General features: G+C 42.9%; 1 protein-coding gene across 5 annotated transcripts in view; it reads right to left on the bottom strand.

Moving 5' to 3' along the window:
• Positions 1–705: 705 nt before the first annotated feature.
• The window catches only part of MPPED2 (metallophosphoesterase domain containing 2), a 174,213-nt gene continuing 162,816 nt past the window's right edge, over positions 706–12,102 (bottom strand). For all 5 annotated transcript variants that reach the window (XM_079928491.1, XM_079928490.1, XM_079928492.1 and 2 more), the window contains 3 exons: positions 8,883–8,998; positions 5,009–5,122; positions 706–2,402 (listed from right to left, as the gene is read on the bottom strand). In XM_079928491.1, coding sequence (XP_079784617.1) covers positions 2,284–2,402; positions 5,009–5,122; positions 8,883–8,998 — 349 coding nt within the window. In that variant the 3' untranslated portion in view covers positions 706–2,283. The remainder of the gene's footprint in view (positions 2,403–5,008; positions 5,123–8,882; positions 8,999–12,102) is intronic.

Below are 12,102 nucleotides of genomic sequence, written 5' to 3'. Positions count from 1 at the left end.
GATCACCCACCTGTCTCTGGAAAGCCTGTTTTTCCAGAAGTCTGAGCCTAACTCCCTGTACAGTAACCAGATGAAATTTCCATTCAGTCAACTCTCAGTTCAGCTCCCTGCGAATGAACCTGAAGTTACGACCGTCTTCTGCTGATGTGTCAGGTCAAGGTTCATCTCCCATGGCACATCTCAGCAACTATGGTCATGGACCACCTCCAGCTCTGGGTGGCCACCCAAGACACTTAATGAGTATTGAAAGTATGAGTCTGAGCTGGAATTCTGTCCTAGAACATTCTCTGCACTCTACTGGTACTGAAATCAAGAATTCTTTGCAGGAATTACACCAAAGGATGCACCATGGGGAGGAAGGAAGGAAGATGTGTCAGAATGCAGTCGAGCAGACACTGGAATGAAGACTTCCGGGGGTAGGAGAGACTGCAGATTCAAGATCATGCTGCTTAGAAATGGCTCGTCCAGAGAAAATAAAAAAGACAGAACAGGGTTTTTTCCAGCCCACCCTCTGCCGCCTCCGGGCTGCCACAGCATTCTAGCTGGGGACATCATTAAAAAAACAGTGACGGGGAGATGGTGACTGCTCCTAGGGATATAAGGGAACGTTGCAGGGGTTACTCCGTGACCCACTGGTTTACCCTCTCACGACCACACACACGTCCACAATAGCATCTTCAGCCTCCAGTGCACGGTCCCTCTGTTCCTGTAGAAATTACTATGGCCAAAGATGAAATCTTCACTCTCTGAAATCTACAGCCTGATAGATGACAGCGTGATGGAAGGAAAGAGTACACTGAGTGTCTTATCGATCTACCTGCCAGCCCATGAATGGCGGGTAATAAAAATTTATTGAAAATTAGAAAAAAAATGTCACTTATTCTGATTCCACTGAAAGGGAGTGCTGATGTTGCATATGAATAAATCCCTCCTTCCCCAGCACTAAACCATCATCCTCCCAACCGGCCAACCCTCCAAACAGCACGGATTTAAAAATCTTGCAATTTTATTTGCATATAAAGGCCGCTAGATATAGAATATCACAATAAATTTAAAGAAACAACTGCTTTCCTAAATTTCATTAACAAGATAACATAAAATAGAATAAAGCTCAACAGCATTTACAATGGGAAAACAGAAATGACTATTAGCGACAATATTTTGTGCTAGCGCAGATTGCATCGACACACAGTGCAAAATGGGGGGTGGGGTAGGGAGAAGGAAGTAAGAAGACAATTCTGGGTATTTAAATATAAAGGACAACTAAGCCTTATTTTAGTCAGCTTCCATTGCATCCATTTAAGTCTATACACGCCTGTGACTGTACCTAGAAGTAACTCAAGCTCTTTAAGACCTTGAGTTCTGAGAAAATGTGTCAGCTCCTTCGGACTTCTGATGCCCTGCTTCAAGCACCCCTTTACAGTTGTACTGTCCTTGGCAATATTAAACTCCTAACTTAGTCATAATACACAAAAAATATTTATATATATAAACCCATATTGAAAAGGAGTCTGCACGCTCTTTTTTCTTTTTTTTTTTTTTACTGCATGAAATACCTGCTCTTGACAGATTCCATTTCCTTATTTTTAAAGCTAAAATAATTTAAAAGAAACAAACATACAATGAATCCTTGTATAATCACAATATGGATCTCACTAGCTAAGCCATCCTCTAAAAGAGGGCCGTTTTCTTCCCTCGACACAGCTTTCTTTACAGTGACAGTGTTGAAGAGAAGTCTTTTCCACGCCTACTTTTGTTGAAAAGATTGTTCTAAATCCGGGCCACGTCTGCAAAAAAGAAGCATTCCCAAGAAAAACAACAACAACAAAACATCAAAAAATAAAATACTTCAGACAATACTCTTAAAACAGTTGTGCAAATCTGGGTGGTTTTTAAAACACTGCCTACCTGTTTCTTTTTTTTTTTTTTTGTCTTTTTTTTTTTTTTTCCAGCTTAAAGCATATTAAAATAAGACTTTTGTCACCTTTTCAAAAGAAAGCTTGGCTGTCCTTTGGCGAACACTAACAATTTACAATGGCGTGGCCTTTGAGAAAACAGAAGTCATTTTACAAATTCACAACGCTCCTTTGATTCCAAATGGATGCCCCATTTAAAAAAAAAAAATAAAGAAGAAGCACAACCTCTAGCATCATTTGTGTTCCAGCAATTTACAAAAAGAACTCACATGATCTGGAAATAAACAAGGAAGAGAATGTAAGTTTATAATTAGAAAAATGGCAGTTTTTAGACCTTTCCTCACATTCCAATTGGGCATTTGGAGGTTCAGGAACCCTGTGGGTTTGGAAGGTCAAATATAATTGGAGGGTTGGTCGGTTGAAAGCTGACTGTACACGTTGAGGCATTGATGTACGTTGTGTAACCGTCGGTCATAATGCCGTAACCTGTGGAGAAGGAGTGTCACACTTACTGTAAAATATACAAATGACAGTGATTCAATGCAGGGCCATCAGACAAGGGAAACAAAAAGTCTTTGCCAGTGGGCAGTGAGATGAAATTCAGTAGAGCATCCCCCAGATATTACAGCTTTCAGAAGCTGCCTCCCAATTTTACTTTCTTTAAAGGGAGAATCCTCTACTTCAAAGAAAAGTGATTCTTTTTTCTTTCAACACTAGATTTTATTTCAACACTAGATTTGTTGGGGAGAGGCTGTGATTTCTTTACTAGTGAAAATAAAGAAAAAACAGCTTTTCCTCTTTTTAAAATATGATTTTCATTTCAAAGCCCTTGTATTAACTATCGAGTTCCAGGGAAGAGAATGAGTAACATAAGAAACCCCTCAGGGGCAAACACATCCATCATCCAAACCTCAAATGGGCTTCAGGACAGGTGAGAAGGAAAGAGTATTGCATTGGGAGTTGGGACAGGTGAACGCTTAGCTTCCTTACCTATAAAATAAGCTCTAAACTGCCTCAATGAAAGTTAACAATAAGTGGCCTTGTCTTACTTGAACTGTGTGGTTTTAATGCTGAGTTCCATTCCATCCAAAAGAATCAGGTAATCAAATGTCCAAGTGATCTGGACACCATAGGACACTGCTTCCTACGCTTACCTGGACACTGGATCAAGCAAAAACACTTCCCATAGGCAGTATAAACCTCTTGTGACCTATTGGAAGAAAGCTAAGAAAGTTTCTCTGGGTCTTTGGTACATATATTCCTTTTAAAAGTTTTAACATGTTGAAATTTCTAGCAGGTTTGCAAATTTGCACATTTCCCTGGATACCTTATTTTGTCTTACAGCCTCTGCAATTAAGTTTGTAATTCTATGCTGGTATCAGGCTCTGTGAAAAAAGAAAATTATCAGGACTTATAGAAATAACTGATAAGAGTTTTTTTCTTCCATTTGCTAAAATTTCTCCAAGTAAGCCTGTGGAGAGCTTAATGAGGGTCAATGGAAAAATTTCTTAAGAAAGGAAAAGAAGCATTTCCAATGTGCACTGTTTAGTTCTGGGGTCATAAAGTCTTGTTATCTCTCTCCATCAAGAGGTTGGTATTTGCCCTCTCTCTGCCCTCTTCAGCTGTCTTAAGCGAATAAAAGCAAGACAAAGTTTATTTGAATATGATCTCCTCTCTTTTAAGCAAGTTTATTATTTTGGGACTTCAGTGGAATTCCCCAATTGTCTGGCTAGTTTAAAGCTAATTAATGACTAAAAGAAAAAAAAGATGAAATGCAAACTTATAGGCACGATGCAGGAATTCAAACCTGATAACTGCTCCCCAGAAATGCTATTTAGACACCATCTCGCATCCTATTCCCTCCCCTCAGCCTTTATCATGCCTTAGAGAAGTGCGCTCCTTTTCAGGGAGTACGGCTTAACGTCAGGGCAGGATGACATCCACTCTTGGGGAGCCGCCCCCCGCTGCCACTGCTTTCCATCCACTCAGCTCGTGCCTGACTTGGAGCAAGATGGACTTTCTCTGGCCTCTGCAGGATGATTTTCAATATGCTGTTTATTACCTGCCTCGCCAGGAAGCCACTGGATTGAGGGCTTTGAAAAGCAAACTTTACTTTTTGCTGGGTCAGGCCTAAACTCCTCACCTGTTGCAGGTTCATAAATAACTCCAGAGAACAGCCGTAAGCAGGGGCTGGAGTGAATACGGGGGCTGCCTACACACATGCACCCACTGCACACGAATGTCTGTAACCAGGAGAGGCCGGTACGGCCAGAAAACCTAAGGCCTGCTGAAAGACGCCTCGGGTCTGTCCCAAGGCCCAGTTACCCCTGGTTTGAAAAAGTCCGGAGAGACAAAACTAGAGTCCTGAAGGTTCCCGTGAGGCCTTCCGGTTCTGTGAACTTGATTCTAGATGACCTGGGAAAGCAGAAAACAGCCACTGGACCAGTTCCCACCTAGGGGAGATTTAATTATGCTGTTTAACCTCAGCCCGAGCGTATAGCACCGATGATTTCTGAGGAGTCTGAAATGGTTTTCTGAGATTAGTAAGGAAATGTCTGCCTGCAAATGTGTGGGTTCTATCACTGCAGTTCTGTATCTTTCATTGCACATCCCAAGTTATTTTTTAGACAGTCTTGTCTTCCTGGGTCTTTGTGTGTATTCCATATGAAACACAATATTTAGGTAGAAGAAGACATAGAAGTTATTTAGTCTAAATCCAGGCCATTTCTTCTGATGCTCTTAAAGAGAAAATCTGTCCTTTATTCCCTCAGGGCTTCTCTACAAGCGGTGGTTATCGAACATTCTTCACTGGAGCCCTGAGATTCCAGAAATTGTCTGGGGTTAGTGCTGGGTTTTCCAAAAGGTGGTTTCTTACTCTCCACTCTGCTTAAAACAGAGCAGCTCCACAGAAAACACTTCTCAGCTTTATATACGTGTTTCTCCTAAGATTTCATCTCATGAAAGGGTTCCGCTGGGAAAAAGAGTTTGGAAACCACCACGCCAATTACTCCTGGTGTAACTAAGGTCCCCACTGTGAATGAGATCACGGATAATGACTCAACATGTTGTGAACTCCTTTCTCCCGGTCTTACCTTCATGGATTCCACCAAACACATGGAGTTTGGGCCGGACTCGCCTCTGGACTGTGTTTAGAAGCTCCACGCAGCCCACTCTCTGAAGTTCCTTTGGAACCCAGTCTCGAAAACCTAAGAGTAAAATGCAATCAATACTCTTAATTTTCTGTCTCCAGGTAAGGTTTCATTTAGACTTTCAGGAAGCCATAACTCACAGAAGGTTTATTACATGATCTGTAATCCTAGCCTCTCCATTAACGCTCACAACGGCTTTTAAGGAACTTTTCACTCGTCACTTTGTCTTCTTTAGGTTCTTGAATTTTTTTTTTTTCTTTTTGGTTTCTCCTTTTTTTTTTTTTCTTCCCGTTAATTAACATTTTTTTTCTGTGAGGGATTTGATTTATTCAGCCCTGGGTTTCAACTCTTCATGGGCCCAATGACATTTATTCCCTGTAGTCTCATAAGCTCTCTTTTCTCTCAGTTCAGTTACTTTCTCTCTTTTTTTTTTATTGTATCTCTCTTATAGCAGTCTACTTCAAGATGGTTCAAAGAAGAAGGGCTAGCAAGGGCTTCCTGTAAACTGGCCACAAGATGCCTTGCTCTCTTTATTTTCTTTTTCTTTTTTAAATTTTTGGCTGAGCCACGTGGCATGCGGGATCTTACTTCCCCGACCAGGACTCGAACCCACACCCCCTGCAGTGAAAGGGTGGAGTCTTAACCACTGTGCCGCCAGGGAAGTCCCACCTTACTCTCTTTAGACGCATCAGCTCTTAACCCTGGGTTCCTGATGACCCAAGCTTGGGAATGCCAAGTTCCTCCTCCGGTCTCCTCTTTAACAATAGTGCAACCACGGTGACCCTGTGGTGGCATGCATGAAGCTGGGGCTGATTGACTGTCTTTATGCAAAAGCCACTTCGTTCTAAGTCTAATGCAAAAAAATCCATAAAAACTGACATCAGTCTTAGCAAAAGTCAGCTATCTGAATGATTATGGCCCGGAATGGAATCCAATCACCTCAGTGGGATGGGGTAGAAAGAAAGCAGATAGGACAAAAGGCTAAATCATAATCAGTGGGAACCCATTCCATAGCTCCATTAGTTGATTTCTACTATTCAGAAATGATCAGGCAGAAAGGGACAGGCCAGCTTATTCCACTTCGTTTGGCAAACGGTAAAAATGAAGGTTTAGCATCTCTGTAAAGACGTGTTGGCTGGTGAGCGGCAGAAAATATGGGAAAAACACCAGATACAAGTAGGGACCCTATAAAAATCCAATCAGGGATTTCAAAACTTGGTTAATTAGAAGGAAAATTCTCTAATCCACAGTGATTGGCATATTCCCTCATGGATGTGTTTTTCTTGAAGAGGGAAAACATCTCATTTCACATGCAATCAACTAAGAAAGTGTCTTGCTCGTACCATAATAGTGAAGTCCCATGTGCCATGGCTCCCTTATAGCAGGAGAGAATTCAAAGCCAATCCCCACGCCCCCCCCCACCTCCTAGTCCAGAATGTTCACAAAAATCCCAATAACTACACTGATTAAGGCTCAACATTACCTTATGAAAACTTTGCCTGACATTTTATTTTGGAACTCCCTGATGTAGGTCTTACTCTGCTATATGCACAGCCACTCTCTGGATTACTCCATCTTTACTACAAAGAGAGGGATGGTAGCCTCTCTATTAAGAGTTCCTGGAGGGGGCTTCCCTGTTGGCGCAGTGGTTGAGAGTCCTCCTGCCGATGCAGGGGACACGGGTTCATGCCCCGGTCCAGGAAGATCCCACATGCCGCGGAGAGGCTGGGCCCGTGAGCCATGGCCGCTGAGCCTGCGCGTCCGGAGCCTGTGCTCCGCAACGGGAGAGGCCACAACAGTGAGAGGTCCGCGTACCGCAAAAAAAAAAAGAGTTCCTGGAATGTCTGAATTCTTTGGAGGCCAGAATGCCACTTGCTTTTGTACCAAAATTAATGACTTGATGAAGTCTGTGAATGAACTGTTCTGTTCAAAGTTATATTCCAAATAATACTTCAGGTATGCAAATGTCTCTATGCTGAGGACGCCCAAGTCCCTCACAGTACACAGCCTAAGGGGGATTAAGCCTGCGCCCAGCTAGGCTGCTCAGGGGAAGGATCAGGTTGGCTGGGATGTGGTCTCTGTAGGGTCTCGCTGTGTAACTCATGCTGAGCAGAATATTTAGCCAGCAATTCAATGATTTGGTTAGTCTCTAATGATTGCAAAATAGGGAAATTAATTAATCATGGCTTGATAAAGGTTATTGATAAGTATAATCTTGTAAAGTATGGAGGGGGCAGGATGGGGTAGGGAAAGAGCATGGGGATGGCGATTCTGAAGCTTTGAAAAAAGTCAGGAAGTGCTGATCTTGTGCAAATCTGTACAATTTCCCGGCCTGCAACAGCACTGCCTTCCCTTCTCTTGCTTCCCTCCCACCCCCCATCATGAAAATGTGCCACTGTGGCTCATGCCCTGGTCCTCCCTTCCGCTGTTTCTTTGTGAAACACAGAGCACTTCCCTTGTAAGGGCAGGAAGGCAGCACTAAGTGGCGTGAAGGGGAAAATATCTACAAAGATTAAATTCACATTAGGGGATGCGTGTTAGATTTTTTATTTTTCAGGCCGACAAGAGGAGGGAAGTGACATGGATAGTAACCCCAAACCACAGGAAAAAAATGATGAACATCATTTATTTTTGTATTGCTTTCCTCCTGTCTCCAAAGCAAGATGATCACGAAAACTTTTCTAGCCCTGTACATTTAACAATTTGTTAAGAGGACAGATTTCATGTTATGTGGTTTTTCATATAATTTTTTAAAAGAGGAAACTCTCCTACTAAAAGGGAAACATCTGGATTGCCTGAGCATACCTTAGTTTGACAAGGAAGGCTGCTGGTGTAATAGACACCCAGTAGATGGGAAGATCAAGGTGGTAGTCCTGTTTGAAAAATGTTCTGTGGCTAAACCAAACCACTAACAAGCTCATGAATAATTAGAAGATTATTATATAAATCAAACAATCATCTTCTGACCTATAATCTGGGTGACTGAAGGTAGCTTTGAAGCATATTGGCAATCTAAACCTGGATGCAGGTTCACTGTATCTATAAGATGAGTATCTTTTTTTTTTTGCGGTACGCGGGCCTCTCACTGTCGTGGCCTCTCCCGTTGTGGAGCCCAGGCTCCGGACGCGCAGGCTCAGCGGTCATAGCTCACGGGCCCAGCTGCTCCGCGGCATGTGGGATCTTCCCGGACCGGGGCATGAACTTGTGTCCCCTGCATCGGCAGGCGGACTCTCAATCACTGCGCCACCAGGGAAGCCCATGAGATGAGTATCTTTAAGTAATATTCAACGTAAGTCCTTACTAAACACCTTAGCTAAAAAAAGAGGAAAAAAAAAAGGATTCTTTTCTTGTATAATTAGCTTGATGTTATACTTAAAGATCTCCCAGGTTCCACTACTATATGGGAAAGGAAAATGAACTACTTTGAACGAAAGTTTCTATCATTTCATTACCATTCAAAAGCCCTGTGATTGGGAGGTCTGTGTCTTCCTTCCATTCCCCCTCCCACTCCCTCACTCCAAAGTGAATATAGTTCTTAAAATAAATTATCAAGCTCAAAAGACTGTGGTGCTCTATACTCATTTGATTTTCCCTGACCTGACTAAATCAAAAAATTTAATTTCAAGAACACCTGTAAGCCCAGCAGAACTGCTGAGTTCAATTATCATACTGGGTTTCTTTAAAGACACTGACTTTTCTTTTTGTATTCACTTTTTTTTTTTTTGGAGGAAAATGATTATGTCCCTGAAGCATTATTCATTATGCTTGGGAAAAAAAGGCATCACGTATGACGAAAGTACACCTTTGCTTCACTTACCGAGAGGAGGTCCGTGTGTCATGAGTATGTCGATGCCCTCAGGGATAAGGTTCCACTTGTCCAGCAGAGACTGACCTCTGGGCAGGTTAAAGCCCCAACCATTAAACCACGGGGTCCTTTGGGGGAGATAATGCACATGGTATCAGGCCAGCAGAGCCACGTTTCCACTCTACACTATTTCTCTCTCGCACATTCCCCCACGGTTTGCATTGCTCTCTTTTCTCTTTTTGATGGTTGGCCCTGGCAGCAGGATGCTTTTTTGTTGACTGCTTCAAAACCAATTCATTTGAAAGCAAGTGTGGAGCCTACAAATTGTTCAACTAGAAAGAGGCACGAGAGCCTTTACAGTGGAGACTTTCCCAGCAGACCCCTATCAAAATCTTAACAATGCTTTGTCTTCCCCCAAATCTCAGTGCTTCCTAAAGATGCCCAGCTCAGATCCGAAGCATGTCCATCCTTCCTGCAGTGCCTCGGGGCTAAGAAATTCCATCAGCCCTCCTTCGTCCTCCCCATCACTGTGGAATGGCTTCACTAGAAAGATTCTTACTGAAATGCTTGGGGAAAAGGACAAGTGCTCCGAAGGCAGAAACCACCACACACACAGATGTTCTGAACATCCTGGACTGAGAATGCTGAAAAAATATTGCGGGGGGTGGGAGTGGGGCTCTGAAAGGTGAGGTGGGACACTGAACAAAAAGCCAAAGTGGAACTTTCCTCCGGTCACCAGAGGGAAGATTTCTGGGGACACCCCTGTTCACTCTGGAATCCAATCTCCTGACAGTGAATGTGAGCATTCCACCCTCTCGGGAACTTCTGCTCCAGGAATAAGGTTCTGAGATTGATGCTCTACGTAGAAACGAATGGCATCTTTATCCATCCAGTGAGCATTTCTAACTGGAGCTGAAAACGTCTCTACCATGTATAATAACGGGAGGACGATCAAGTTTTCTCTACAAATACTACAGGCTACATCACATCAGAACAAAACAGTTCCCAATGCTGTCCTATTCCCAAACATCTAGATGTAACCATTATTTTTTGAAACTGACTCTCTTTGTCCTGGAGGAAAATTCCAGTTTGCTAGGGCGTAGGCGTCAAAGACAAGTTGGTCAACATTCTGCCTAAGCCCAACTTCTGCCTTCAGCTTAAGCTGCCCCTTCCACGCCTACTGAGAGAGGTAACCCTGTGTACAAGAGCACCTGGTCTGTCACAGCTAATCAAACAGGGGGCATTATTATTTAAAGCCAATCATGGCCCAGACTAACCAGTGTCTTTCAATACTCTGCACTCAGAAACACTAACCATCATTCATTTGGTGGTGGGCATGCCTAGTCAAGGCCAGAGGTGAAAGGATGGCCCCTGAAAGCCATGTGAAAATTCACCTTACAGGTAAGAACCGCAGTTCCCACTGAGGTGCCTGAGAGAGTAAGTTCCAGAGATAAGAGACTGTGTGGCCTCAGCTCGAAAAAGAGAAACCAAGGAAGTATCTGACTTGGTCCCTAACCACTTTCCAAGTCCCTAAGCCATCCTCAGGAAGCTTACTTGTAATAACAATAGCTATATAACAACAGTAATCGTTATTATAGTTATTATTTATTGAGTGTTTGCTCTATGTCAAGGTACTATTCTAAGTACTTTATTTGTATCGACACACTGAAACCTCACAACCAGCTCATGAGGTGGGTGCTATTATTAACCACATTTTACAGATGAGGAAAATGAGGTACAGAGAGCTCAAGTAAATACAGCCAATAAATTGGACATAAACCCAAGCAGTTTGGTTCCAAAACCCAGACTCTTAACCTGCATGCAATTCCCCTTCTTTTATACTATCTGAATTAACTTACTACTTGCCCTGAGTGAGCCCCCTCTGTACTCTTTCAAGTTTGAGTGTCTTATTGCTTAACGCCAAACGAGCACTGGACTAGAATAACACAGCCCTAAGATGCTGAAGTGCCCACCAATAGTTTTTGCCTAGCCAGCTCTTTCTGCCTTCTTCTGGTAACAACATTTTAATTTCTATGGAGTACCTTTCCCTCCCCCACTCAGTACATGTGCTCTGGTAAGGCTGACTCATCTCTGCTCAGAATGAAGCGCGTATGGCCTCTCCGTGAGCAGTGACTGGTCTAGGGATGTGCATATGACCCAAGTTGGGCCAGTGAGCGCCATCCTCAGGATTTTGTTGGTGCTACCTAAAGAGAAGTCATAGTTTCCTCTCTTTCCTATCTTGAGAACTACGTAAGCCTGCTACTGCCTGGGAGCTATCTCGGCCACCATGCAGATAAGCTTGTGCTTGAGAAGCAAATCACCACAAAGAATGCGAAGCCAAGAAGCAGAGTGCTTTGATGACCTTGTTGGACCCGGGGAACCAGCTGTGCCTGAAGCCAATCACATTTTTCTTCCAAGTATGTAAGCCAGCAAAATCCTTTTCTTCTGATTAGCTTGAGTTAGATCCTGTTTCTTGCAACCGAAAGAGTCCTAATATATACAGTCACTGTATTTAGTGTAGAAACGACTTATGTACCTATTGGCAATGATTACCCACCCCCCAAGATGTCCACGTCCTAATTCCCGGAACCTATAAATATATTACCTTACATGGCAAAGGTGGATTAAAAGTTTGTTTGGGAGCTAATCAGCTGACCTTAAACTAGGGAGATTATCCTGGATTACCTAAGGAGGACCCAGTGAAACCACAAGGTCCCTAAAAGTGGAGAAGGGAGGTAGAAGAGGAAATTAAAGAGGTGCAATGTAAGAAGGACTTAACCTGCTGTTGATGGCTTTGAAGAGGAAGGAAGAGGAACATAAAGCCAAGGAATGTGGGCAGTGTCAAAAAGCTGGAAAAGGTAAGCAGAGAAAACAAACGCTCCCACAGAGTCTCCAGAAAGGAACACAGCCCTGCCGACACCCGGATTCCAGCCCAGTGAGACCCGTGTCAGGTTTCTGACCAACAGATGGTGAAGCAATAAACGTGTCGTTTTAGATGAATGGATAAAGAAGATGTGGTATATATCACAATGGAATACTACTCAGCCATAAAAAAGAATCACATTTTGCCATTTGCAGCAACATGGATGGACTTGGAGGGTCTAATGCTAAGTGAAATAAGTCAGACAGAGAAAGGCAAATACTGTATGATATCACTTATATGTGGAATCTAAAAAATGCAACAAACTAGTGAATATAACAAAAAATAAGCAGACTCACCAGATATAGAGAA

The sequence above is a fragment of the Stenella coeruleoalba genome (assembly GCF_951394435.1).
Source record: "Stenella coeruleoalba genome assembly, chromosome: 8".
Lineage (NCBI taxonomy): Eukaryota > Metazoa > Chordata > Mammalia > Artiodactyla > Delphinidae > Stenella > Stenella coeruleoalba.
This window is presented reverse-complemented; position numbering and strand designations above follow the sequence as displayed.